Genomic DNA, 27,828 nt, shown 5'->3' with positions numbered 1-27,828 from the left:
GGCCAAACAGTTGCCCGGTGTCCCTAAAGTCTGAGAAAGGAATAATAAGAAGTTACTGAAGTGACTTGATCTGAAGCCACCAAACAGTAAAGAGGCAGAAGTTTTAAGAAGACTCCTTCTCACTCTTGCCCAGAATGATTCATGGGACATGAGGTCACTCTCACCTCCCAGATTTGGTTCTGAGGAGCTTGTCTGCTCACCATGAGTCACAGCAAGTCTGTACCAGTGTACTCAGGATCAGTGGTGCTGAACCTAAACCAGGGCTCACAGATTCAAGGCACGTGCTCTACCTCTTGAGCCACACGTTGGCCCTCCACCTGTCTTAATGATCTGAACTGTGACCACTCACTGAACAAGCACTGTAGCTTCCGATAATTAAAAGCTAACCTTCAGAGTCTTGAGTTTGCGTGCACAAAGGCATAATTACATGCTTGTTTGATTTTAAGTAGAAACAATCGTAGCTGACTTTCTTGAAGGATCAATCTTGTACTGAACCCTGATGATGTGCCAGCCACTGCACGTGTTCACAAACATGTGAGCACCTAGAAATTACCCTGGAGTTTTTTTATTGCCTTTCCTTATGACCCAATAATTTCTGACTTTTCTCTAAAATATATTTCTAATTGTTAAGTCCTGTGTCTTCATTTCTATAACCTGGTTTACATTGAATTATTTAACCTCTGTGACTCAATTTTCTTCTCCAGAAAATAGATAATATCTACATCTTAGAAATGTCACAAATGGAAACATGAAGATACTCAGAAAGACACAGAGATGAAAGGTGATGATTAATTTTCATGTTGTCGTTTCCTATCTTCCTGTTATCTCACTAAATTTTTCTCCTCCATTGCATTCAGAGTGTCTCTACAAAATAAATAGGAGCTTGTGACACTCTCTGACAAAACACTCTGGATGCCTCCTAACACCCCCGCCATCATCCTTCCCAGCTTCACAATGCATTTAGAGCAAAAACCAAAATTATTCCCTGGCTCACAAGAGTACATGATGTTTTAGCTATGCCTCACTCCTTTTTTGTTCTCTAAACAAGCTAACAGTGGTCATCTATTGAGAATTTGAACGAGTGATTTCCCTCTTATGGAATGTTTTCAATCTGCCATGTTTAGGTTCTCATCAGTCTTGAGTCCAAAGTTATCACCCCTGAGAGTTCTTTCATGATTATCCTACACTTCCTTTATTTCCTTTCCAGTCCCCACTTACCATTCAAAGATTCCCTTACAAATTTTCTTTACAGAACTTACTACTATTCAAATGAGAACTTTGCAGAGCTGCATTGTTCAGCCACAGAGATGTTGCTCTGTTATGATCTTTTTTGACTGAAATGTCTGGCCAAGGCATTGATTCCTCATTTCCCAAAGATTTATCCTTCCTATTACCTAACAAAGATTCTACAAAGGCACACAATCTGGTCAGCCCCAAAAGGCATTTGTAGGGGGTGCATGAGGGTAGATAGACCCAAAACACAAGTGCAAGAGCATGTTCGAAAGGTGAAGGGGATCATCCACAAGATTCAAAATAGGCTTATGCTATCTTTTAAAGACTATCATCAGCTAGAAAACACACAATTAAAAAGTTCAGGAGCAAACATGGTGTCCTCCTGAGATCCACCCACAGAGCTCATCTGAGGAATACAGGATCTGAATCTTTTCTGCTCCTGAAACAAACAGTCTGCCCCCTCCTAGCTTCTGAATCGGAGAATTCCCTGAGTCAGAACTCCCCTCTGACACTTCTGAATGGTAGAAAAGTCTGATTTATGGCTAATGAATGCAATATTAGCCAACTCTGCTAAGTGCTGACCGAAACTCAGGGTTGATAGTTGCCCTGGGACTAACGTGCTTTGTTGCTTACTTGAAAGGGATGCCAGCCAGCTTGGTTCACTTGAAAGAGTGACGACCGAGAATAATCTCCAAAGAGCCATTTCACTGCAGGCAACTAATGAGATATTACTATTCCAGAGATAACAAGGGGTGGAGAGGGCAACGGCGGAAGATGCAAAGGTTTCCTGAGCATATTTTGTGCATTTCAGGCTTTGCACAACTTTTCTCTGTCTTAATGACAATGAGTAAAGTAAATATTGCGGAGACCACTCTACAGAAATGTATATCCAAGTTCCCAGCTCTCAAGATGTTAGATGATTTGTGGAAGTTGTAGAGGAAGGCTCTATATATTTTTTGGCTTTTTGGCTCATATCCAGCGATGCTCAGGGATTATTCCTGGCTCTGCACGCAGGAATTACTCCCGGTAGTTCTCAGGGGACCATATGGGATGCTGGGGATTGAACCTGGGTCAGCCATGTGCAAGACAAAGGCCCGCCCCTCTGTCCTGTCACTCTGGCCCTCTATACCTTCCATCTTCTGACTCCAGATCTTTCTTATTCCTAGGTGCAATGCAGCTTCTCACATTTACTACACCGCAGGCAGAGGCGCAGAGATGAAAATGATCAATGCAAATGCACTGAGTTCTCAATAAGAGGGTGAAACTATATATCCCATAGAAATATGGCTAACATAAACTGCTGTTTTGTGGAGAATGTTTGGAAATAATGAGGCCTCTGAGTTAGAGCACAATATAGTCCTTGAATGTTTTAAGAACTAGCCCACTTGGGGGCTAGCACAGCGGATAGGGTGTTTGCTTTGCAGGCACCTATTTGGGTTCAATTCCCAGAATTCCATATGGTCCCCTGAGCACTGCTAGGAGTATTTCCTGAGTGCAGAGCCAGGAGTAACTCCTGTGCATCACCTGGTATGACCCCAAAAGAAAAAAAATACAAAAAAAAAACTAGCCCACTAAAGAAGAATAAAGATAATTCTTATTGCATCAACCAGTATATCTTGGGTAAAAGGGTAGGCCTTGGGAGGTCAGTTATTTTTTCCTGCTCAACTTGAAGGACTTTAAAACAAATAAATGTGTGCATCTGTGTGTAAGTTTTTATTTTCCTACTGCGTATTCTTAATGTATATGTGAGTTTAAAGTAGTGATGAGTGAACAAATGTGTCAAATGAATAAAATCTGTGCTGGCAAAGAGAAACACTAGACTCTATAGAAAATGAGCTCCCCACTAAAGGATTTGGAAATAGATGAAGGTTCTGAATTCAGTTTCTGTCCTTGGCAGAGGTTTCTTTTGTAAGCAGTCTCTATTGAATACATTCAAGAGGCTAAAACAGTGCTAAATACTTTGCAGTTATTATTTTATTAAATCTTTATCATGACTGTAAGAGTTAAATACAGTCACTATCCCTACTTACAAAAGTACTATTAAGGCTCTCTGAGGTCAAAATATTTGTCCAAGATTACATATAAGTTAGGTGAGAGGCTTTTTCTAACATCGGGCTAAAACATAGTCTAATTATCTCAGATAATCACCAGGTCCTCTTACGCAGTAATAAGAACCTTGATATTCTATTTATAATCTATTATTTGTGTGGAAGAATTAATACCATGTAAATGGAAGAGACTCTCCCCACACAAGCTCCAGTTTCCATGGAAGCTGTATCTTCTATGCTTCTGGGCATTATAACTTTGGCTTATTCTAATATGTTAATCATACAGTCAAGTCCAAAATTTTCCACATGACACTTCAAGGTTCTTTTTAGCTTCAACTTCACTCGAGTGACAGAATATTTTTTATCTACTTAGTTCCTCCTCACCATTACTACCTTGCTTTCTATCCCCTTCTATCACCACACTGACCAGCCGTCACCCAAAACACCTGTCTGTCTTTCTACGCATCCTGCATCCAGCTAGTCACAAATCAATGCAAGTTAGGGAAAATGTTATTTCCAGGAGCACATCCCTGGAAGTCTTATGGAAGGGAACAGAAAAAATCTTACTAATTCAGACCCTTCACAAAGTATACATCTAAAGGTTCTTTGTTTCATTTATCACTGTATCACTGTATCACTGTCATCCAGTTGGATTTGCTCGAGTGGGCGCCTGTAATGTCTCCATTCGTCCTTGACCTGAGATTTCTTTTTTCTGTCTCAACTTTTATTTAATTTTATATTCCAAGACAATATAAATGAAAGTTTAAATAATAATGTAATAAAATTTGATGGGTAAGTTATTTTTATTTTTTATTATTTTTTAAAAAATATAACTACATATTTATTTTTTCTTTTTTAAATTTTATTTATTTATTTTTATTAATAAGTCACCGTGAGGGTACAGTTACAGAGTTTCATGCTTGTGTTACAGTCATACATTACTTGAATACCCATCCCTCCATCAGTGCCCATTCTCCTCCACCGATGGCCCCAGGGTCCCTCCCACCCCCTATCCTTTCCCCCCACCCCACCCCGCCCCTGTGACAGGGAATTCCTTTATGTTCTCTCTTTCCTTTTGGGTGTTGTGGTTTGCAATGGAGGTACTGGGTGGCTATCGTGTTCATAGACCTGAGATTTTAGCAGCCTCTCTTTACTCATTCTATTTATATTTTACTTATATATTTTCCCTTATTCACCTCCCAAGTGATGCTCAGGAGATCCAGAGACCCTTCCAGGTGATTCTTGACTACCCTGACATGAGGGCCTAGGAATACAGTGCTCAGATGCTTTCAGGACCACACCTGGAGGTAGTCAGGGACCTCCAGAGCTGCACCTGAGATGCTTGGTAGTGCCAAAAATTGGAGATGGGTGGGCTGTATGCAAATAATGCACCTTAACCCCTGCACTATCTCTCCTGCCCTCAAGTTCCTTCAGTTTCCATCAAATCACTGAGGGATGCCCTTCCTACTCCAGCTCTTCTGTCCTACATGCTTCCTCTATCAATGCCCTTCACCAGGGATGTGTCTTGTGTGTGAGGTACAACCAACCTCATTTGAGATGGTTAGGCTCAAAAGTCAATGTGACAGAACAGAATAGTCAGATTGCTCATGTGCCTTCTTGAGGAAAAAATGTGTTCAGTCTGATGTCTTCTCAAACATGCCCAGCGCAGTGAGTTTCCTCTGCCGTGGAAGACCACTGCTGCTTTCCCGGTCACACTGGGAGTTCAGCTAGAGGAAGGATACCTACCCATCTAAGCCTGCTGTTCACTGCACTAGAGGAAGGATGCCTACCCAGCTAAGCCTGCTGTTCACTGCACTAGAGGAAGGATGCCTACCCAGCTAGACCTGCAGTTCACTGCACTAGAGGAAGGATGCCTACCCAGCTAAGCCTGCTGTTCACTGCAGTAGAGGAAGGATGCCTACCCAGCTAGACCTGCAGTTCACTGCACTAGAGGAAGGATGCCTACCCAGCTAAGCCTACTGTTCACTGCACTAGAGGAAGGATGCATACCCAGCTAAGCCTTCTGTTCACTGCACTAGAGGAAGGATGCCTACCCAGCTAAGCTTGCAGTTCACTGCACTTGAGGAAGGATGCCTACCCAGCTAAGCCTTCTGTTCACTGCACTAGAGGAAGGATGCTACCTAGCTAAGCCTGCAGTTCACTGCACTCTCTGCTCACTCTCAGGTCCACAGGAGGTGAAGCATGGAGAAACCAAGGTTATATCAGAGCAAATCAGAGTGACACTGTTGCCCACTGTTTCCCTTCCTTCCTGCCCCCACTCTGCAAACTGTCACTTGGGTTCCAGGCTCAATGAGACAAGAGTGCAGGTTATGCAAGCTACTTCTCAAAGAAATGCACAAAGAATGCAGTTCAGTTCACCCACCTTAGGGGGGGTCATTCAGATCTGGACAACTAAACTAGGCACTCTTGAGGCACATCATGACCAGCACCACACAGCCAGTCCCTTGTTGAACAAAAGCATCTTATCAATCCCTCTGGGACAGGATCCTCCACCATCTGGTACATGTCTACTTACATGCAAAATGATGTCTCTGTCAACATGTTTGTGGACCACACTCTGGTGCTCACACAATGAAAGTGCATGATGCTGCAGTGCCTATGGTGCACCCCCATAGTCCATGGGGTGCCACTGACAAATCACGTTTCTTTCTGTTCCTTACTGGACTTTCTAACTCTACTTGGACTGGAGCGATAGCACAGGGGGTAGGGCGTTTGCCTTGCATATGTCCGACCTGGGTTCGATTCCTCCTTCCCTTTTGGAGAGCCCGGAAAGCTACTGAGAGTATCCCTCCCGCACGGCAGAGTCTGGCAAACTACCCATGGTGTATTCGATATGCCAAAAACAGTAACAACAAGTCTCATAATGGAGACATTACTGGTGCCCGCTCGAGCAAACCGATGAACAGTGGGATGACAGTGCTACAGTAGAGTGCAACTCTACTTAATTAAGTGCAGTTATCATCTAAACAGCATATTACTTCACACTGCCTGTTTCTGTCTGTAGTACTTCTTCTCTCACCATCTATGAAATATTCACCAGCCAGACACATTTCAAAGGTCTCTTATTACATTGGCTAGATAACTCTATGGATTGAGCACAGGCTGCATGCAGAGAAGTTTGGGGGCTGAAGCGAGATAGTAAAGCGGGTAGGGCATTTGCCTTGCACATGGCTGATTCAATCCCTGGCTTCCTATATGATTCCCCAAACACTATGAAGAGCAAATCCTGAGTGAAGAGCCAAGAGGAACCTCTGAGGGGCTGGAGCGATAGTACAGTGGGTAGGGCATTTGCTTTGCACGTGGCCAACCCAGGTTCAATCCCAGCATCCCATATGGTCCCCTGAACGCTGCCAGGAGTAATTCCTGCGTTCAGAGCCAGGAGTAACCTGTGTGCATTGCTGGTGTGATGCAAAAATAAAAACAAAAACAAAAAACAAAACAAAAAAGGAGTAATCCCAATACAAATAAACAAAAATCAAATGTATGAACACTCCCATTCTTCTTTGTGGATCTGCCCTTTGCCATGTAAATTTCTAGTGCCCAGCTCTGCACTGGGCATGACCATGTGGTTTTCTTTGGCCATTTAGCAAATGTGAAACAGCAGAGGCTTGGAAAGTGTTTGTGCAATGGGGCTTACCTTGCTATCTGCTAGAGCGCTGGCGATGACAAATAAGACTGTCAGATTGCTCCAGTTCACCAGCCAAGGCAATACTGTATCAACCAGGCAAGCTGATCCCCAGGCTCTGAGCAGCCCCACTCAATAACAGCAAAGCTGCCGAGACAGCCTGCAGTACTGCCTGCAGATGAGCAGCCCAGCAGAGATGAGTGGCCCCCCAAACTCACCGAGTGTGCTACTGAAGCTGTGTTGTTCTCTATGAAGAATTACTGTAGCAATAGGTAACTCCTGGCTTCTAAAGACTCACCTGGCCCTCCAGGAGATCAATCATTCCCTTATTTGGGCAACCTGTGAATCCTGTATTTCTCTTTTATTGCAAGACTCAACATCCTCTACATTCATAAGCAAGGGAAGAGCAAGTAATAAAACAATTTGTTTTTATGTTTTATTCTTTTGTCATTGATCTTCATTGAAGAGAAATATCTGTACAGGGAAGGCTAGGGTACATATATAACCAAAATAGATTGAGCATATTTGCCGGAATTACCATCATGGAAAACAGTATGGTGGATTCTCAAAACAATTAAAAATGACCTACTAGATGAATCTATTAGTCTCATTTCCTCGGCCTATAGGCAGAAGTACTGAAACCAGTATCTTGAAAAGATATCTTCACACCCCTGCTTACTGCAGTGAGCATTTATAATAGCCAAGAGAGAAAAAGACCCTAAGTGTCAATCAGTGGATGAATGGATAAAGAAGATGTTCATCAAACAGAAACTTCTTCAAAATAGAAAAAAATGCAAATGGTCAAAAGACATGTGGCAAAATGCTCTGCATCACTAATCCTTAGAAAGATGCAAATCAAAACAACAATTAAATATCATGTCACATCACAGAGACTGGCATACATCAAAAAGAACAGAACAACCAGTGCTGCTGTGGATATGTAGAGAAAAGGACTCTCATTCAAGCTGATGGGAATGTTGACTGGTCCAACTTTTCTGGAAAACAATATGGACCTCCTTAAAAATATCTACGAACTAAGCTTTCATTTGACTCAGCAACTCTACTTGAACTATACCCCAAGGGTCCAAAAACAAAATGGAAAAAAAGACATTTGCACCCCTATATTCCTTGCAGCACTATTCACAATAGCCAAAATCTGGAAACAACCCAACTGTTCAAGAATAGATGACTGGATAAAGAAACTATGGTACATATGCACGAGGGAATATTACTCAGCCATAAGAAAAGATAAAGTCATGCAAGTTTCTACTACATGGAAGGACTTAGAGAGTATCATGCTGAGTGAAGTTAGTCAGAGAGAAAGAGATACCAACACAGGATGATGTCTCTCATATGTGGGACATAAAGAAACACAATGGTTTCTTTATGTCCCACATATGAGAGCAATGCACATAAAGAATATGAGAACTGGTATTCATTAGGAAACATGCCACTTGAGGAGGCTGGGGGATAGGGCAGAGAGAGGCAATATTTGTGATGGAGGAAGCATTCAACTGGAAAGAAGGGGGGTGCCGAAAGGTTATGTACAAAACCCTATAGCATCAGTATTGTAAATCGCACTGAATAAAAAGTATTTAATAAAAAAATTAAGTGCCTCTCATGAGAAAATGCTAGACATCACTAATCATCAGTGAGATGCAGATAAAAACAACAATGAGATATCATCTCACACCACAGAGACTGGTCCACATCCCAAAAAACAAAAGCAACTGGTGTTGATGTGGATGTGGGGAGAAAGGGACTCTCCTTCACTGCTGGTGGGAATGCCGACTGGTTCAGTTCTTTTGGAAAACAACATGGACGATTCTCAAAAAATTAGAAATTGAGCTTCCATTTGATTCAGCAGTACCACTCCTAAAAATATATCCTGGAGAGGCAAAAATGCGTAGTTGAAATGACATCTGCATTTCTATGTTCATTGTAGCACTGTTCACAATAGCCACAATCTGGAAAAAACCGGAGTGCCCCTAAACAGATGACTGGTTAATAAAACTTTGGTACATCTACACAATGGAATACTATACAGCTGTTAGAAAAGATGAAGTCATGAAATTTTCATATAAGTTGATCAACGTGGAAAGTATCATGTTGAGGAAAGAGACAGACATAGAAAGATTGCACTCATATGTGGAATACAAAGTAGCAGAGAGGTATGAGCTTGCAATAATGCAATTTCTGGCAGAAAAGACTAAAATACAGAAATCCAAAACAGTGTGGCCACTATTGCGGCCAAACGACCTCATATCTCTTCATTCTTAACAATGGAAAACAAATTATCAAATGCTTCCGTTCCAGCAGGTTCAACTTTGGGGTGGGGGGGAGGCAAAACTCCAAACAATAATAGTGAGTTTTTTTTGAAATATTGAATGTAATCAAAGTAGAGTGAAAGTAAAGTGAAATTATCAGCTACAAAGGCAGGGTGGGGGTGGGGGGGAGGTTTACTGTGGTTCTTGGTGGTGGAATATGTGCACTGGTGAAGGGATGGGTGTTCGAGCATTGTATAACTGAGACTTACACCTGAAAATTTTGTAACTTTCCACATGGTGATTCAATAAAAAAATAAAATTAAAAATATTAAGTGCCTCTGGTAAAAGAGATTGGGAAGCAAATTGGCAGGGGTGTGGGGGGCACTGAAGGGAGGGATATGGACACTGGTGACGGGATTGATGTAGAAACATTGTGTGACTGAAACCCAGTCATGACTAACTTTATGATTTCATGGAGACTACATTTTTTTAAAAAAATGTATTTTCATCATAAATGAGTATTATGTGGCCAGCAGAAATACAGGAAATGCTTATTAGAATTATGCCCACAAGAAACCATTGTTAGTAGCATTGTAAACCAAAAAATAAAAGTTAATAAATATAAAAAAGAGAGCAGGAAATGTTCCTTTTTGCAACAGCCTGGATGAAATATAATTAGGGCCTTATGTTAAGTAAGATAAGTCAGACAAAGGAAAAAGAAATTCTGTATGGTTTCAGTTTTATGTGATGTTACCAGGATTGAATTTGTGGAAATAGTAGTCACCAGGGCAAGGAGGTGGCATTAGGGGGTGTGGAGGGAGATATTCTTTAAAGCACACAAACTTGCAATTAGTAATTACATAAATTTTGGAGGTCTAAGTTACTACCTAATTATTATAGCATTAAAATATAATTCTGTAAACTTCAAAGTTGCCAAGAGACTGGATTTTAATTGCTCTAACACAGAAAATAACAATATGAGGTGGCTCAAGTGTTTGTTAATCTTATTCTCTTTGTCATACTGTAATATACAAGTACACTCCAGTGAACATCATAACTTAATTTAAAATTATTGTTTAGGGACCTGAGAGATAGAACAGCAGGTAGGGCATTTGCCTTGCACGCAGCTGACCCAGGTTCAATCCCCTGCAACTCATATAGTCCCTCAAGCACTGCTAGGAGTAATTCCTGAGTGCAGAGCCAGGAGTAACCCCAAAGCATCACTGAGTGTGGCCCCCAAATTGGATAAAATAAAATTATAGTTAGCCAGATTTCCCCAAACTTACTTGGCCTAGTATCCCCTTTTCAGGAAAAGAAAAAAATTCTGTGTTCTGTCCTGATCCCTTCCCACTTCACAAATATACATTTTGTAAGTGAACAAACTTTGAGCAAATAAATTGTACCTAAGGCAAATACTGCTCTTCTGGATCATTCTAGAACCCCCTGGGGAGGTGGTGGTGTCACCCATTTTAGGAAACTCTGTTTTAGGTAATTCAGAGTTGGAAATCATGGCTCCGTATATGGCAGGTTTTCTAGGCCTAATTGATTGTAAAATGAGGACAGTAGCAGGAACTTCGCAGTCTTAGAAAAAGAAACTAAAATCTATTATAAAGCCATATTTAAAAATAAAAGTTAGAACAACCAAAAACCAAAACCAAAAAAAATGAAAAAAGGAAAGAAAGGAAGAAAGAAAAGAAAGGAAGAAAGAAAGAAAGAAAGAAAGAAAGAAAGAAAGAAAGAAAGAAAGAAAGAAAGAAAGAAAGAAAGAAAGAAAGAAAGAAAGAAAGAAGGAAAAAGAGAGAGAGGGAGGGAGAGAGAGGGAGGAAGGGAGGGAGGAAGAGAGGAAGGGAGGAAGGGAGGAAGGAAAAAAGGAAGAAAGGAGAAAGCTTATAAAATATTCAGTCCAACACATGACAACCAAAAGGCTAAACAGATTAAGTAGGTTAAGTAAATTACTGAACTGGCACTTCCACGGCAGAATTCTTAGAATGAATGGACCAAAAATAGAAGGTCCTTTGTCCCATTACCAATTCCTAACATCACACCAACTGCCCAGAGCATTCTGCAGCCTCTAATTCAATTTATTACTATGGAAACGGATGTTTCAATTTACTAAACCCAACTGTATAATAAATAAAAGTACCTCAGAGGATCATTTTTGCAACTGAACATCAGCGTGGTAGTTAAATGCGGTTTATTTAATCTCTCCATTAAAACAAAAGTTGCAGTTCATCGTTTATAAATCTGCTCTCCCTGCAACCTTCTGAGAAACACAAACACGGTGCTTATTGCCTGCGCTGGAGCCAGCTGAGCAGCCGGTGGATAGCACACAGACCTCAGTACTCACCTCTTGGGAGGCAGGTAGCTCTCTTCCCGGGTGGCTGCAAAAACAAGAGGTGGAATAAAAAAGACATGTAAGAGGCAGCCTGATGAAGCGAATTACATTTGTGCAGTAACCTGATCCTAGAGACAAAATGTAGAGTGGTACCTTGCCAGTGATCCGTGCACGGAGAGCCTAGGGGACAACTTGTATTGCTCCCCTCCACTGCCACCCCGCCCTCACCTCCTAGTGTCCCAGGTGCCTGTTTAGGACCATCATTGCTTGTGTGAGACTTTGACCTCATTGAGGACCAAGGACTCTGTAGAGCTCTCTCTCAATCGCCCACATCTATTGTAAGGCCCCATTTAATGCTTGTTGCAGGCATGAAGGAATGAAAATATTGCATGGACCAAACCCTTACTGGTGTGCTATGTGCTGCCAAGACTCTTGTCCTGTCTCACTTCTATCTTCACCATAATCCTACGATGGAGCATTCTCGCCCTACTCCACCTGCTCCCGCCCCTCCTTCCCAGCCCTTTTACACATCAAGGAAAGGAGGCTCATAGGGCAGTAGCAGATTCTAAATGTAAATGGGGGAACTGGGATTCATCACACCCGTTCATTATAAAGACAGCGTACTGTGTTCTGTGCTCTTTGGCATCAGTCTCTTTCAGAGAGAAGGTGTGGAGCCAAAACCAAAACCAGGAGGTATAGTGTCGCAGGTAGGACACTTGCTTTGCATGCAACTAACAGGGGTTCGATTGCTTATTCCCATGCAGAGCCAGGAGTAAGTGAGCCCTGAGCAATGACAAGTGTGGCACAGAACAAGAAAAGGAAGGAAGGAAGGAAGGAAGGAAGGAAGAAAGGAAGGAAGGAAGGAAGGAAGGAAGGAAGGAAGGAAGGAAGGGAGGGAGGGAGGGAGGGAGGGAGGGAGGGAGGGAGGGAGGAAGGAAGGAAGGAAGGAAGGAAGGAAGGAAGGAAGGAAGGAAGGAAGGAAGGAAGGAAGGAAGGAAGGAAAGAAGGAAGGGAGGGGGAGGGAGGAAGGGAGGAGGGAGGGAAGGAGGGAGGAAAGAAAGAAGGGAGGAAGGAAGGAAGGAAGGAAGGGAGGGAGGAAGGAGGGAGGAGGGAGGGAGGGAGGGAGGAGGGAGGGGAGGAGGGAGGAAAGAAAGAAGGGAGGAAGGAAGGAAGGAAGGAAGGGAGGGAGGAAGGAGGGAGGAGGGAGGGAGGGAGGGAGGAGGGAGGGGAGGAGGGAGGGAGGGAGGGAGGGAGGGAGGGAAGGAGGGAGGGAGGGAAGGAAGGAAGGAGGGAGGGAGGGAGGGAAGGAGGGAAGGAGGGAGGGAGGGAGGGAGGGAGGGAAGGAAAGAAGGAGGGACGGAGGGAAGGAAGGAAGGAAGGAAGGAAGGAAGGAAGGAAGGAAGGAAGGAAGGAAGGAAGGAAGGAAGGAAAGAAGAAAGGAAGGGAGGGAGGGAGGGAGGAATGAAGGGAGGGTGGAAAGAAGGAAGGAAGGAAGGAAGGAAGGAAGGAAGGAAGGAAGGAAGGAAGGAAGGAAGGGAGGGAGGAATGAAGGGAGGGTGGAAAGAAGGAAGGAAGGAAGGAAGGAAGGAAGGAAGGAAGGAAGGAAGGAAGGAAGGAAGGAAGGAAGGAAGGAAGGAAGGAAGGAAGGGAGGAATGAAGGGAGGGTGGAAAGAAGGAAGGAAGGAAGGAAGGAAGGAAGGAAGGAAGGAAGGAAGGAAGGAAGGAAGGAAGGAAGGAAGGGAGGGAGGGAGGGAGGGAGGGAGGAAGGATGGGAGGGAGAAAGGAAGGAAGGGAGGGAGGGAGGAAGGAAGGGAGGGAGGGAGGAAGGGAGGGTGGAAAGAAGGAAGGAAGGAAGGAAGGAAGGAAGGAAGGAAGGAAGGAAGGAAGGAAGGAAGGAAGGGAGGGAGGGAGGGAGGAAGGAGGGGAGGGAGGAAGGAAGGAAGGAAGGAAGGAAGGAAGGAATGAAGGGAGGGAGGGAGGGAGGGAGGGAGGAAGGAAGGAAGGGAGGGAGGGAGGGAGGGAGCAAACCATTCTTAGCTCCTCTGATGGAGGCGGTCATATAACAGAGGTAGACGCATGCAGTGGTTCTCAAAGTGGGGATCCCGGGGCAGCAATCTGAATGATGCTGAGGAACTAAATACAAAGGTAATTTCTCAGTCCTCAACACCGAGCAAACAGAATTCTGGGCTGCTGAAGCATGCCAAAGTTTGAGACCCACAGAGCTAAAGACGTCTCATGCGTTGCGGCACAGCCGCATGAACACCAGGAACTGCCTTCGGGCTCCTGTGCTGCCTCCCCTGGGGCCCAGGACTCCAGGAAAACAAATATTAGCTCAGCGCCACCCGCATCCCACAGTGCATGTTCGCCTCATGTTTCATTAGAGCCAACACAAGTGAAGGTGTTTCAAATGTCAACAGGACCCGGCGGTGGGGAGGGCAGAGAGGGATGGCGATATTTAAAGAGCAGATGACACGGCCCAGCACAGAACCACAGTTCCCAGAGTTCCACAGGGGCTGGGCAGGGCAGGGGAGGTCAGGTCAAGTTCCCTCCCTCCGACTATCCTGCCGTGGCCCCCCCTCGCCCACAACAGCACCCCTGTCTCGACAACTCAGGCATTGTGGAAACACAAAGACTCCTGCCTTCCTGCCTGACATCTCGCGTTCTCTTCCTCTTGGATGGATTCCCAGGGATCAGCTCAGTGCTCTCCGGGGAGCAGAGTGACCCAGGAACAGAGTGACCAGTTCCCACCGCCCGTAGGCGACAGGCTTGCTGCCACAGTGGCAGGGTGGAGATCCTTGGTGCTGGATGTCCCGGGTCCTGGTTGGTGCCGGCCCCTGGGCACAGCCGTGCAGAAGGTGCAGGCTGGCGGGTGGGAGGGGCTGCGGCCACCCTTACCTTCCTTGGTGTCTTCAGACACAGCAGCCAGCTGATTCTGGAAGGCCTGCAGCTTCACACTGGGGGGCTTCGTTGGCTTTGCAGGAGGGGGACCCAGGGACTCCACAGAAGGCAGTGGCCTGGTTCTGGGAAGCGGGTGTTTCCTGTCTTCCGGCTGTTTTTCTGTGCACAGAGAGTCTGAAAACACAGACTATGGTCACTGCTTTTGCATGGCCTGTGAAAAAGACCAACTTGTCTGCCTCGGGTTCCTTCTCCTGCCATTCTGCCGTTACTTTTACTCAGAAGCCACCCTCCCTCCCCGACCAACATGTCACTTGGGTTATGTCCCTGTCCTACTGCCCAGAGGCTGAAGTTGAGGCCCCCAGGCATGACAGATGGCCACTCTGGAGGGGAGCAGAAATCTGTTATGCCCCCCCTGACGATGAAGATGATTTTTGGTAAAGATTTTCGCAAAATCTTTGAAGAGGGTATGAAGTCCAGATGGAGGATGCTTTTAGGAATCATGGGGACCGTACAAAGGAGCGTTCTCTTTGGGAGTGCCTTCCTCATTGCATATGGGAAAGATCTCCCCCTTCACTTTCCAGAGGAGCAGTGCTTTTTGGCCACACGTGGCTGTGCTCAGGGCTTGCTCCTGGCTCTGTGCTCCCGATCAGTCCTGGTGGGCTCAGAGAACCACATGGGGTGCCAAGGATCAAACTGGGTCGGCCAAGGCTTGGTGCAAGACAAATGTCCCCACCTGCTTTACTATCACTCTGGCCCAAACTACTGTGTAGAGGTCTCTCCTGGTTTCCCTCCCTCATTGGCCTTCCTTGCTCTTCCCCAACCTATGCCTTTGGTGTCTGAAACCATAATGGCAGCTCTCAGCTTTGCCAGGGGCACCCGGGTGGAGAGGGGACACACCTGTCATTATTTACCCACCTGCCTCCTGAATATTTTCCCAGCCTCTGAAGAACCCAGCGGGTACAGGATGATTTTTTTTTTTTCACCCAACCACTCCACTCTTTCCCTTGACACTGAAACCCCACATGGACCCAATCTTCATTTCCAGATGTTTCTTTGGCCACAGGCAGCAGCCCAAACATTTTTCACTCACACCACTGATGACTGCTCTTCAGTTTTCCAAACTGTAAAGAGTCTAGAAAGTTCTCCTGTGGCCAAGATTTTATTTATGACATTTCTAGTTCTGGAATGCTATTCCTTTGTCCCTCTCTTGACCACATCTGACTTACTCTTTACAGTCTGGGTCCAGTAACACAGCCTCTAAGATTCTTTCCCTGATTCTACCACGACAGAATCAACCACCGTGGAATCCACCGGTGTCTGTAGCACATAGTCAGCACTGCTCTGGCAGGGCAGGAGTGTGGAGGAGGGTTGTTGTGTTCGCAGTTGAGTGCAGTCAGATCATGCCGGGCAGGCCCTAGGCCACTCTAACCTCCCCCCAGCATGGAGAGTACAAGCCACGTCCAGGGCAAGGATGATGTCTATTTCCTGGAAGGGTTCTTCAAGCCCCCAGGATGCACAAATAACATGCAGGTGTGAAGAGGAGGAAGAATGAAGATATCCATTGCTAAGATTGCAAATAGCAAAAGAGCACTATGTAGACCAAGCACCTCCACTTTCCTTTCACATAATAGAGTGGCTGAATAGCTGTGATAAGCAAAGAAGTAAGGAATCGTTTATGTTAAGTTTTGCCAAGACTTAATCCCTGACCTCACTACTGTGGTGATCATTCCCAGAGGTGGATTTTTAAACCCAACTAATTAATCTAGAAAGTCACCTGCAGGATTGAGATAATCTGCATGATAAGATTTCCAGACCTTCCCCCAAGGAAGGTGCCTGGTCTCACGTAATCTTTTCCTTATTTGGTAAATAGCTTTGAACTGTCCTCTTTCTACTATAAACATTTCCCTTTTGGTACTCTTGGGCTCTCTTCTCTTGCTTTAGATCGGATGCTGCCAATTCACAAATCTTTTCATAAAAGTCCATTCAACCTTCACATATGTTCTGATGCATTGCTTTTAAACACCAGTAAAATGGAAGAACTTGGCTGGTGTTTCACCAATCCCTTATCTGTGTGAAGCTACCTCAAGCCCTGCTGTCTCATTCTAGCTGAGTTGAGGGAGTCCGGGCACCATCTGCAGGGCTGATGTCAGCCAGGGCCAATGGTCCTTTCTGCTCAGGTTTTACTTATGCCATGACGTCCCAAATTTCTCTTTACCAAATTTAGGAAATCAGAATAAAACAGAAAGACCTGTTCTCCTAAGTTTTGTCAAGCACTGGGCTAAGCCATTCACTCAGTTTTCTTATTGACTGATCATCAGCTTCCCCAGGCAGACAAGCTCTCCTCTCTGTCTCTCCATCTTGCCTCCCACTCATCTTCCCTTCCTTCTCATCTCCTCATTAATAACTCCCAATCTATTGCGTTAGAGGCCTTGTTCTAGGTGCTGAGATAGAGTTAAGAACAAAAGAGCTAAAGGATATAGCTCAGTGCTTGACACATACATCATTTGAATGAGTCCCTGGATTCATCTGTGGTGCCCCAAACACAGAAACAAAAGACAAGAACAGGAATAGAAATGTCCTCAGGAATTTTCACAGGAGCAGACTGACACAAAGACAGAACTAAACTAGTTATAGATATTTAAGAGTTCTAAGGAGAATAAAGACAGGGTAGGATGAAATAGAAGAAATAATAAAGATAAGAGAAAGGCAAACAATTTATAGTAAAGAAAGTAGTGTTTTTTTTTTTTTTTTTTTTTTTTTTACTACTACTTCACTTTACTACCAGGAGGGAGAAGAAAAGGGCCATCTGGAAGAGTAGCTCTATAGCACTGTCGTCCCATTGTTCATTGATTTGCTCAAGCGGGCACCAGTAACGTCTCCATTCTGAGACTTGTTGTTATTGCTTTTGGCATATCAAATACACCACAGGTAGCTTGCCAGGCTCTGCATGAGGGTGGGATACTCTCGGTAGCTTGCCAGGCTCTCTGAGAGGGATTCAGGAATTGAACCCAGGTTGGCTGCGTGCAAGGTAAACATCCTACCCGCTGTGCTATTGGAAGAGTGTCATTTGAAAATAGGATTTTTTTAGTGAGAAGGAACTATGGGCCTAAGGAATAACAACACCTATTCAATAAGAAATCCAGTGTGATGATTATGGGCTAATGAGTAGGCCAAAGAGGTGGAGACATACGTTGGGACTAGAAGTAGGAGAGGCATGAAACCAACATGAAATGGCTCAGTTGCTATTCTCAGGACAGAGAAGTCATGTGCGTTTTTTCCCCTCCAAGAGATCCAGTCATCCAATAACTGATCTATTCAATAGATTATTATTCAATAGATTTGGAGAATATACTGAATCTGGTCTTGCTTTTCTAGATGCTAGGGATAAAGAAGAATGTTTCTAATATTTCCATAACTTATAGTATTTTAGTCAGGTCCCAACATATAATTTAGTTTTGGGGAAGAATATGAAAAAAACAAAAATGGAAGGAAATAGCAACTGGCAATAGTCATGGCTATTTAGGTAGCATGATCCTTATGGTCCCTTCAACAGCAGATGACACTGAGAAGAGACGGTGAAACAACAAAGAATGTATAGGGTAAGAGTGTTCCAGGCAGAGAAATAAGCAAGTGCAAAGGCATGGGGGTGATTCCAGTTTGGTAGAATTAAGGGATTGTAAGAAGATGGGTCCTTGCAAGGTCAAAAAGGTGGGCAAAGATCAAATCATGCGTGCTCCAAAATAACTGGAGTTAAATTGTGCTGGGGAGCGACGAGGTTTGATTTTGATGATCATGGTGCCTGTTAGGAGAATAGAAGTGGACTGGAATGTGTGATGAGTTATCAGGGTTAGTGCTGGGTTGTACTATGGTCCAGATGAGCAACTATGATAGGGTGAATAAGGACAGAGGACATGAAGAGACAGAAGTTTCGAAGGATCCAGATGATATTTTGAGGGGAGAACCAAAAGTTTGCCCATGAATTCAATACAAAGAACGAGCGGGAAGGAGGAATACAGCAACTCCCAGGCTTTTGTACTGAGCAATATGAGGATGGCTGTGCTATTTGCCAGGACTGGGAAGGTGCCACCACAGAGTTAAGTAGAGGCCAGAGCAAAGTACAGCAGGTAACTTGCCTTGCACATGGCCAGCACAGAATCCCAGCATCCTACATGGCCCCCCAACCCTGCCAGGATTGATTCCTGAGTGCAGAGCCAGAAATAACTCCTGAGCATTGCCAGGTGTGGCCCTAAAACAAAAGAAGCCAGGGGCTGGAGTGATAGTACAGTGGCTAGGGCGTTTGCTTTGCACGTGGCTGACCCGGGTTTGATTCCCAGCATCCCATATGGTCCCCTGAGCACCACCAGGAGTAAATTCTGAGTGCAGAGTCAGGAGTAATCCTTGCATATCACCTCCCCCCCCCCCAAAAAAAAAAGCAAAGTACACTGGTGAAGGGACAGATTTTGAAACAATATATGACTGAGACCCAATCATGAACAACTTTGTAACTGTGTATCTCACTGTGATTCAATAAAAAAAGAAAAAGAAAAAAGAAAACCCAAAAAATAAGTTAAGTAGATCACCAGAGTTCGTACATCTCAGAAGTAAAGACCTAGAAAACCATTGCAGTCTGGAGCAAACATTACCTGGTGACCAACCCAAAGCAGCAGACTCTAAATTAGACAAAAATGCCCTTCCCCCAGACCTGAGAGAGCTTTGTACCTGGGGCCTGGCTGGTGAGCTCACTGTCATAGACAGGCTGGCTGCTGCTCTCTGCTGAGCACTTCTCAGGACTGGGATTTTCCAGTGTCTGCTTGTCGTGGAGAGAAGACAGGAAGGCGAGGTCTTCCGCGGAGGCGAGCGATTTCTCATTTCTTTGAGAAGGAAGAGTCTTGACCTGTGGCACTCTTCGACCTCCCCTGGGCTTCTCTGCACTAAGCCTCGTGTTTTCCTGTTCTTCCAGATGGAAGGCCCGCCTTCTACTGTTGTAAGGAAGGGAGGTTGGTGGCACCTCACTATTCTGAGATGACGCCATCTCCCAGTTCCAGAGTTTGTCCTGGAAGCTGTTGGCCGCCATTGCTTTCTTCATGGCGGTTTTCTCAGCACTTGGCCCATTCATGTCAAACGGTGAATTTACGGCTGGAGGAGACTCTTCAGGAGGTCCTGGGGAATTAGAACGTTTCTTAATCTCACTCCTCTTAGCCATTTTCTGGATTTTAAGGTCCTGGGGTTCTATGCTAGAACAGTAGGCCAGGAACTGAGGGTGGTTAGTTGAGAAGAGTTTCCCATTGGTCAAAATCCCTGTGGACTGCATGACTCTAATGTTGCCCTTTGGAGAGACACTCGCTTGGAATTTATTACATCCTGGGAGTGATGGTGCATTAAGATTCTGAAATTTGGCTCGAAGCTCCTGGAAGTTTCTTAATCCTTCCTAAAGAAACACAAGAAAACAAACATGTCGTTATCCCAGGGAGAAAGTAGCCTCATGAGCTGATTTTGTGTATGTGTGTGTGTGGGGGGGGTGTTAAGGTGCTCTTTGTGCTAACATTAACAGGTGAAGCCATTACCAACAAGACACAAAATTTTGAAGCCTTCTTGCTGTCCAAACAAGAATGTCCTGAACTCCTCTATGGAATTCACTGGTCTTTATAACATGGTGGGCTTACGAATTTCCAAGAGAGTGGAATCATCACCTCTAGTCATCCCAACACAATTACCCTCAGAGTAAAAAGATGAAAGAGATTTACGGTTTTCCTACAAACCATATGCTTTCTTTCTTTCTTTCTTTCTTTTTTTTTTTTTTTTTGCTTTTTGGGTCACATCCAGCGATGCTCAAGGGTTACTCCTGGCTTTGCACTCAGGAATTACTCCTGGCGGTGCTTGGGGGACCATATGGGATGCGGGGATCGAACCTGGGTCGGCCGCATGCAAGGCAAACGCCCTACCCACTGTGCTATCGCTCCGGCCCCAAACCATATGCTTTCTACGACCTAACTTCGCTTGCTTGTTCTCACATCACATGCTTTACCCCATCCCCATCTACTTTGACAAATGCTGTCTTGCAATTCCACTGTCCACTTTCTTCATCAAGATTTCTCTGGGGCTTAACTTCCAACCCAGCATGTGGGACTCCCACAGCTCCTTTCAACTTTGCTGTTGAACTGCATACCACAGAGCAGATCAAAGAGCAACTTTTGGAAGTAGGTCGTTCAGATTCTGACTCTGCTCTACCCTCCAGGAAAACAGAGACAATGGCAGTTTTTCCAAAGTACAGTCTCATTGTAAAAGTGAGTTGTCAAGTGGCAGGTAGAGCTACACTATCACGTGTGGACTGTCCACCACCGAGCCTGACATACAGTGAACCCCTGATGAATGAAGGTTCTGAGCCTTTCATAGTTATTGACTCCTTGTGGGACACTGTGATCTTTTTCTGAGACTCAGAGCAAATTCGGCAATGAAAACGGTGATAGAACGAGCAGCCCAAATCTTCAGGCAAAAGAAGGGATGTTTTCTTTCTTTTATTTTTAAAATTTTATTGAATCACCGTGAGATAGTTACAAGCTTTCATGTTCGAGTTACAATCACACAATGATCAAATACCCATTGCTCCACCAGAGCACATTTCCCACCACCAATATCCCAAGTATACCCCCCTTTTCCCACCCTCCCCCTGCCTCTAAGGCAGACAATATTCCCCATACTCTCTTTCTACTTTGGGGCATTATGTCTTGCAACACAGACACTGAGAGGTCATCATGTTTGTTCCATTATCTACTTTCGGCATACATCTCCCATCCCAACTGGTTCCTCCAGCCATCATTTTCTTAGGGATCCCTTCTCTATTCCATCTGCCAGGAAGAGATGTTTTCAGAATGATGATGCAGTGAGGTCGCCAAAACAAGACAGATTTGGCTTGGCTCAAGCTTTCTGTTTTTCCTAGTGTTCTGCCTTTCTTTCACTAGATCTTTCATTTGGAAGTGGATATTTTCATCTTTGGCCACACACACCATTGTGATCTCTCTCCACATGTTGCTAGAAGCTAACTTTTTAGATTTCAACCAGCAAATAAGGTCAGTGAACATCAGTTCCTCTCTCCCATGGGCAGAAGCCAGTGGTGGGCAGGGAGAGGAGTCTTTCTAGGAGGTAGGCAGGATGGAGAAACATCGAATGGGACTGTTTCAAAAAGCCAGAGCCACCAACTTCTTGAAGGATCCAACAGTTTCATGGCTACAGACATGCAGTCACTTCTTATCTGGCCCATGGAGAGACTATTGGGTGACCTTTTCTCTTTGTTTATAGTTGACTCACACCTGCTAGCTGACAGTATAGGAGGGGAACGGAAGTAGAGGAAGCAGATGTCTGGGAACTTTCTTGCCTTCTCTCTCTAGGCCCCTCTCTTTGTCTCTCCATTTTACACAAACACACACTCATTCACTGACAGCTCTCTCCACATGCTACGAGCAGCTACCTTCTATTCCAGCCAGTAGACATGCTCAGAAAGCATTTTCTGTCAGGACAGAAGCCAGCCCTGGCCACAGAATCAGGAAATGGGGTGAGGCTCATGTTTTCTAGTGACGTGTCTGGGACAATTTAATTTACCTCACCATTTTCCTCTCTATAATTTTATTTTTGTTCAAACCACTCATGAGTGTAGTAAAGATCAAACAAGACAGCTGATAGCCACATGATAGATCTCAATGTTTAATACTTTTGCTATTATGGTGAAACAGTTATAACTGAAAGCTTATGTTCAGGAGTGTTAATTAAGTACTTTTATATTGTTGTGAATGTCAAGAACTTTTTAAAAAAATCTTAAAAAGCCCAAACATTACTTATCCCATCAAATAACAATACTACATTTTCCCTTCCTCCCAGCCACCAGAATGCCCACTCTAACGTATTTCTACTCAGTAACTCACAGGAGTGGAATTCACAGAACATTTGTGCCTGGCTCATTTCAGTGAGCACATTGTCCTCAATGTTCATTATGTTGTAGCATGGGTCAGGCAAGACCTTCCCTTTTAAAGCAAAATAGTACTCCTTTGACAACGCCACATTTGCGTTTATCTAGTCATTGTTGATGGAGTATTGCTCCTGTTCAACTGTTAAGAATAATGCTCCTATGAGCATGGGTATACAGATATCTCTTGGAGACCTTGCTTTTAATTCTTTTGGGTGTATATCCTAGAATTGCAGCTGGTCCTCTACTTTAATTTTATGAAGAACCAACATACTGTTTTTCATAGCAGATGCACCATTTTACATTCCAACTAACAGTAGTCAGGGGTTCCAGTTTCCCCACATGCTAAAACACTTGTTCTTTGGTGCTTTTGTTTTTTTGGAGTATTTTTGTTGGTTTTTGGATAGCAACCATTGCGATATAAGTGAGCACTGGTTAATCTAGTTACAAAAATGAAATTAGTATTTTTATTCTTCACTATTTGGGATCAATGGAACTTTAAGGGTTAAGAGATGGTGTATAATAGGTAAGGTGCTTGCCTCACATGTGGCTGACTGGGTTCAATTCCCAGCACATCATACATCATTGTGTAGATTGTCAAACACTATTTTAAGGTTGGAGAAATAACACAGTGTGTAGGATACTTGCTTGCATGTGACTGGCCTGGGTTCAATTTCTGGCACTTCATATGGTTCCCCCTCCCCACCCCCAAGCCCACCAGGAGTGACCCGTGAGCGCAAAGCCAGGAGTAAGCCCTGAGTAATGTTGAGTGTAGCCCCGAATAATGTTATTATTACTTGTATAAAACAAAAACTTAACTTTTACTCTCTAGTAGGACTAAATTAGTAGGAAATAAAATTATGAATTGATAACCTAAAAATCAAGGCCCTGTGCAAAGATTATGGGTTGCATATGAAGAAAACCCAACAATTCTGACTCTTTCCTCTTACAACAAATGTTCATTATATCTACTCTTGGTGTCAAACACCAGTTTTTTAAATTCTATTTATTTATTTTTTATTAGTGGATTATTTATTTTTTTTTACTAGTGAATCACCATGGGGGTACTGTTACATACTTACAAACTTTCGTGTTTGTGTTTCAGTCATACAATAATTGGGTACCCATCCTTCCACCAGTGCCCATTTCCACCACCAATGATCCCAGTATCCCTCCAACTAACCCCTACCCCATCCCCCTCCCCACCCTGCCTCTGTGGCAGGGCATTTCCTTTTGTTCTCTCTCTTCTTTTGGGTATTGTGGTTTGCAATAGAGGTATTGAGTGGCCATCGTGTTCGGTCTATAGTCTATTTTCAGCAGCTCCCAACCCGAGCGGGTCCTCCCAGGACCCTTTACTTGGTGGTCCCTTCTCTGTATGAACTGCCTTTTCCCCTAGCATGTGAGGTCAGCTTCCAAGCCGTAGGGCAAACCTCCTGGTCCTTATCTCTACTATTCTTGGGTGTTAGTCTCCTATTCTGTTACTTTATATTCCACAAATGAGTGCAATACTTCTATGTCTGTCCCTCTCTTTCTGACTCACTTCACTTAACACAATCCTTTCCATGTTGATCCACTTATATGCAAATTTTATGACTTCATCTTTTCTAACAGCTACATAGTATTCCACTGTGTAGATTGTCAAACACTATTTTAAGGGCTGGAGAAACAATACAGTGGGTAGGATACTTGCTTGCATGTGACTGACCTGGGTTCAATTCCTAGCACTTCATATGGTTCCCCCTCTCCACCCCCAAGCCCACAAGGAGTGATCCCTGAGCACTACTGAGTATACTTGCTCCCACCCCCAATTTTTCTTAAACCGACTATTTTAGCGATTCAAGGATCCCTTAAATGCTACATTTCAGTGTCAGAGAAAAGAAAATAAGGCCTCTTCTAATTCCAATACTTGCATTTTATTTTCCCTTGTTAGTGAAAGTAGATGGATATGTTCAACATTTATTATACATTTTCTAGCTTGTGGGAGACAAGAGTCAAGGGCAAAAGGCAAGTTGTATGAGGATGGTGGACACGAGGGATCCAGGTACCATTGCCCTCTATCTTCCTGGGCTCACAGTCTCTCCATCATGATTCCAAGTCTTAAGAATCCCACACCTGCCCTTTCTTTCTTTCTTCCTTTCTTTTTTCCTTCCTTCCTTCCTTCCTTCCTTCCTTCCTTCCTTCCTTCCTTCCTTCCTTCCTTTCTTTCTTTCTTTCTTTCTTTCTTTCTTTCTTTCTTTCTTTCTTTCTTTCTTTCTTTCTTTCTTTCTTTCTTTCTTTCTCTCCCTTCCTTCCTTTCTTTCTTCCTTTATCTTTCTTTCTTCCCTTCTTCCTTCCTTTCTTCCTTCCTTCCTTCCTTCCTTCCTTCCTTCCTTCCTTCCTTCCTTCCTTCCTTTCTTTCTTTCTTTCTTTCTTTCTTTCTTTCTTTCTTTCTTTCTTTCTTTCTTTCTCTCTTTCTCTTTCTTTCTTTCTTTCTTTCTTTCTTTCTTTCTTTCTTTCTTTCTTTCTTTCTTTCTTTCTTTCTTTCTTTCTTTCTTTCTTTCTCTCTTTCTCTCTTTCTCTCTTTCTCTCTTTCTCTCTTTCTCTCTTTCCTTCTTTCTTTCTTTCTTTCTTTCTTTCTTTCTTTCTTTCTTTCTTTCTTTCTTTCTTTCTTTCTTTCTTTCTTTCTTTCTTTCTTTCTTTCTTTCTTTCTGTATATGTTCTTTATTTATTTTTTAAAAAAATTGAATCACTGTGAGATACATTACAAAGCTTTCATGTTTGAGTTTCATTCATACAATGATTGAACACCCATCCCTTCACCAGCGTACATTTTCCACCACTAATGTTCCCAGTATCCCAGTATCCCTCCCGCCTCCCCTCCCCCTGCCTCTATGACAGACAATTTCCTTCTTACTCTATCTCCACTCTTGGGCGTTATGATTTGCAATATAGATTCTGAGAGACTATCATGTTTGGTCCTTCATCTACTTTCAGCACATATCTCCCAGGCTGAGCAATCCCTCCAACCATCATTGACTTAGTGGTCCCTTCTCTATCCCAGCTGCTTCTCCACCAGCTCATGAGACATCTCCCCTTTCTTAATGCAATTGCCATTGCCATTGCCTTTGAGTCCTCCTCACTGATGCTCCAATGACTTCTTTCCAGTCCCTTCATTTCCACTCTGCATTCCTAACATCCACCATTTATGTTAGGTAAACTGTTAGGTAAAGCTAGTCAAGAGCACAGAATTGATGTCTATATCTCAATGTAGTAATTTAACTTGGCTTCCCTCAACATTGTCAAATAGACCTCAAATTCCAGTCCTATCCCAGTCCAAACTTTCCATGTTCTGTTGGATTGAGCCCCTCCTCACTTGCTTTCCTCCCCCTAGCTGGCTGCATGACTTACACTTCCCAACCCTTTCTCTTCCATATCCCCAAACCTTTGAACATGCTGTTTTCTCTTCCTGGACTCTGTCTTTTTCACACTCTCTAGAACTGGCAAATTCCTGCTTGTTCAAAATTCAGCCTGCATCACCACAAAACTCTGATTGGTTTTCTACAACTTGCTAGGCATTAGAGTAACAGCATCCTCAAAGACAGCCTTTAATGCTTTGACTCGTGCAATGAGGAAGCCAGGCTCAAAGTGATCACTTTAATCCAGAGAAGGTGTGAGATGAAAGTCCACCGTGCCCTCACAGAGATGGGGCTCCTACTGCCAACAGAGGTGCAGGGGGGTCTTTCTAGGCATGAAGCCTCAGCTAAAAGTCAGTCAAGCAAAGGGTACCAGGAAAATCAGAAGAGCATGAGCCACACAGGCATGGCAGGGTCCAACACTTGATGTGTAGAGGAAGAACAAGACATCTCATAGCTCTGGTGTCCAGCAGGTGAGGGCAAAGCTTTTAAAGCAGTTGGGCTCAGTGTTTCAGTATAAGAATAGTTGCTGATATTTTTTCACAGGGCTGTGGCATACAGACTAGAACTGTAATCACAGGGAAAGAATGAGAGGCTAGACCTGCCAGTGTTGGGAGAAACGGAAAAGGGGCATAGATGAGAGAAAAGTGCAAGGAGTGGTGCAGAGTGGACCTGCAGAGTGATTGGCTCAAGGCTTATACCTGACTCTGTATTCAGGGAATCACTCCTGGTGGGCTTGGGGAACCGTATATGGTGCCAGGACTTGAATCAGGGTCAGCTGCATGCAAGGCAAGTGCCCTATAGGCTGTACGATATCGCTCTGGCCCAGAATATTAACTCTTTGAGGGTAGGCACCTTCTCCATTTCTGTTCACTACTGCAGCACCAGTAGCTCACCAATAGTGGACGTACAATAAAATAGGGTGAATGAAGGTATGTTTGATTTATTTGCTTTTAGCGGCTCTTCAAGACAGGGAAGTTGTTATTTATTTTGGTACACACAGTACCTACTTTGAGGATTTTAAAGCTTGGTGAATGAGTGAATATTAACATTTAATATAGTTAGGTTCACATCATTCATTACCTATAATTGTACACAATTTTTACATTGGGTGGAGGGAGGGGGAGTGTTTCTCAAGCATTTCTCAGAAAGTTCAGGGTTAGAAATACTCCACCAACTAGGTACACACTTCAATGCGAGGGCGTGGTGACACAGAACTGCAGACATGGAGGTGCTAGGGTTCACCAGGGTCAGGTCAGCTATCCTGGTACCCAGTACCAGGTGCTGCTCAGGGGTCCAAGCAATGCTAAAGCTCCAGTGTGGGTACTTCAGCCCCGTGAGATATCTCCTGGAACCCTGGACACAACTTTTCATTATTTCCTAAAGGCAGCTTTGAATATACACAGAAATAAATGATCTAATCGCCATTCTGTGAAAAGACAACCCTAAAAATAGCCGTCAGACAGACTGATGTGGACTAAAGATTTCTGATGTGGACTAAACAAGCTTCACAAAAGTCATTTGGAGACCAAAGACCCAAACAATCCTAGAGATATTGTGGAAACAACCTAAAATGGAAGCCTGGGGTGTCCTCTAAACAGGTCTTTGATATGCAGATTAATCAGAGAGATACCTAGTGAGTAGCACTGTAGCACTGTCTTTCTGTTGTTCATTGATTTGCTCGAGCAGGCTCCAGTAACGTCTCCATTGTGAGACTTGTAATCTGTTTTGTTTTTTTTAATTGTTTTATTAGTGAATCACCATGGTGTACAGTTACAGATTTACAAATTTTTGTGCTTGTGTTTCAGTCATACAATGATCAGAGTACCCATCCATCCACCAGTGCCCATTCTCCACCACCAATGATCCCAGTATCTCTCCCAGCACCTCCAGTCCTCCCTGCACCCCACTCTGCCTCTGAAATTTGCATATAAATGTAACCTGTTTTTGGCATATCAAATATGCCACAGGTAGCTTGCCAGGCTCTGCCATGTGGGCAGGATACTCTCCATAGCTTCGTGGGCTCTGAGAGGGGCGGAGGAATCGAACCCA

At 43.9% G+C, this 27,828-nt stretch overlaps 1 protein-coding gene across 1 annotated transcript in view; it reads right to left on the bottom strand.

The window, feature by feature from the left end:
- FYB2 (FYN binding protein 2) overlaps positions 1-20,704 on the bottom strand; it is a 75,564-nt gene extending 54,860 nt beyond the window's left edge. The window contains exons 1-4 of the mRNA XM_055138300.1: positions 20,453-20,704; positions 19,147-19,855; positions 14,425-14,586; positions 11,542-11,575 (exon numbers count right to left, since the gene is read on the bottom strand). Coding sequence (XP_054994275.1) covers positions 11,542-11,575; positions 14,425-14,586; positions 19,147-19,855; positions 20,453-20,704 — 1,157 coding nt within the window. The remainder of the gene's footprint in view (positions 1-11,541; positions 11,576-14,424; positions 14,587-19,146; positions 19,856-20,452) is intronic.
- Between the last annotated feature and the right edge of the window lie 7,124 nt (positions 20,705-27,828).

This window comes from Sorex araneus, chromosome 5 (genome assembly GCF_027595985.1).
Source record: "Sorex araneus isolate mSorAra2 chromosome 5, mSorAra2.pri, whole genome shotgun sequence".
NCBI classification, from domain to species: domain Eukaryota; kingdom Metazoa; phylum Chordata; class Mammalia; order Eulipotyphla; family Soricidae; genus Sorex; species Sorex araneus.
This window is presented reverse-complemented; position numbering and strand designations above follow the sequence as displayed.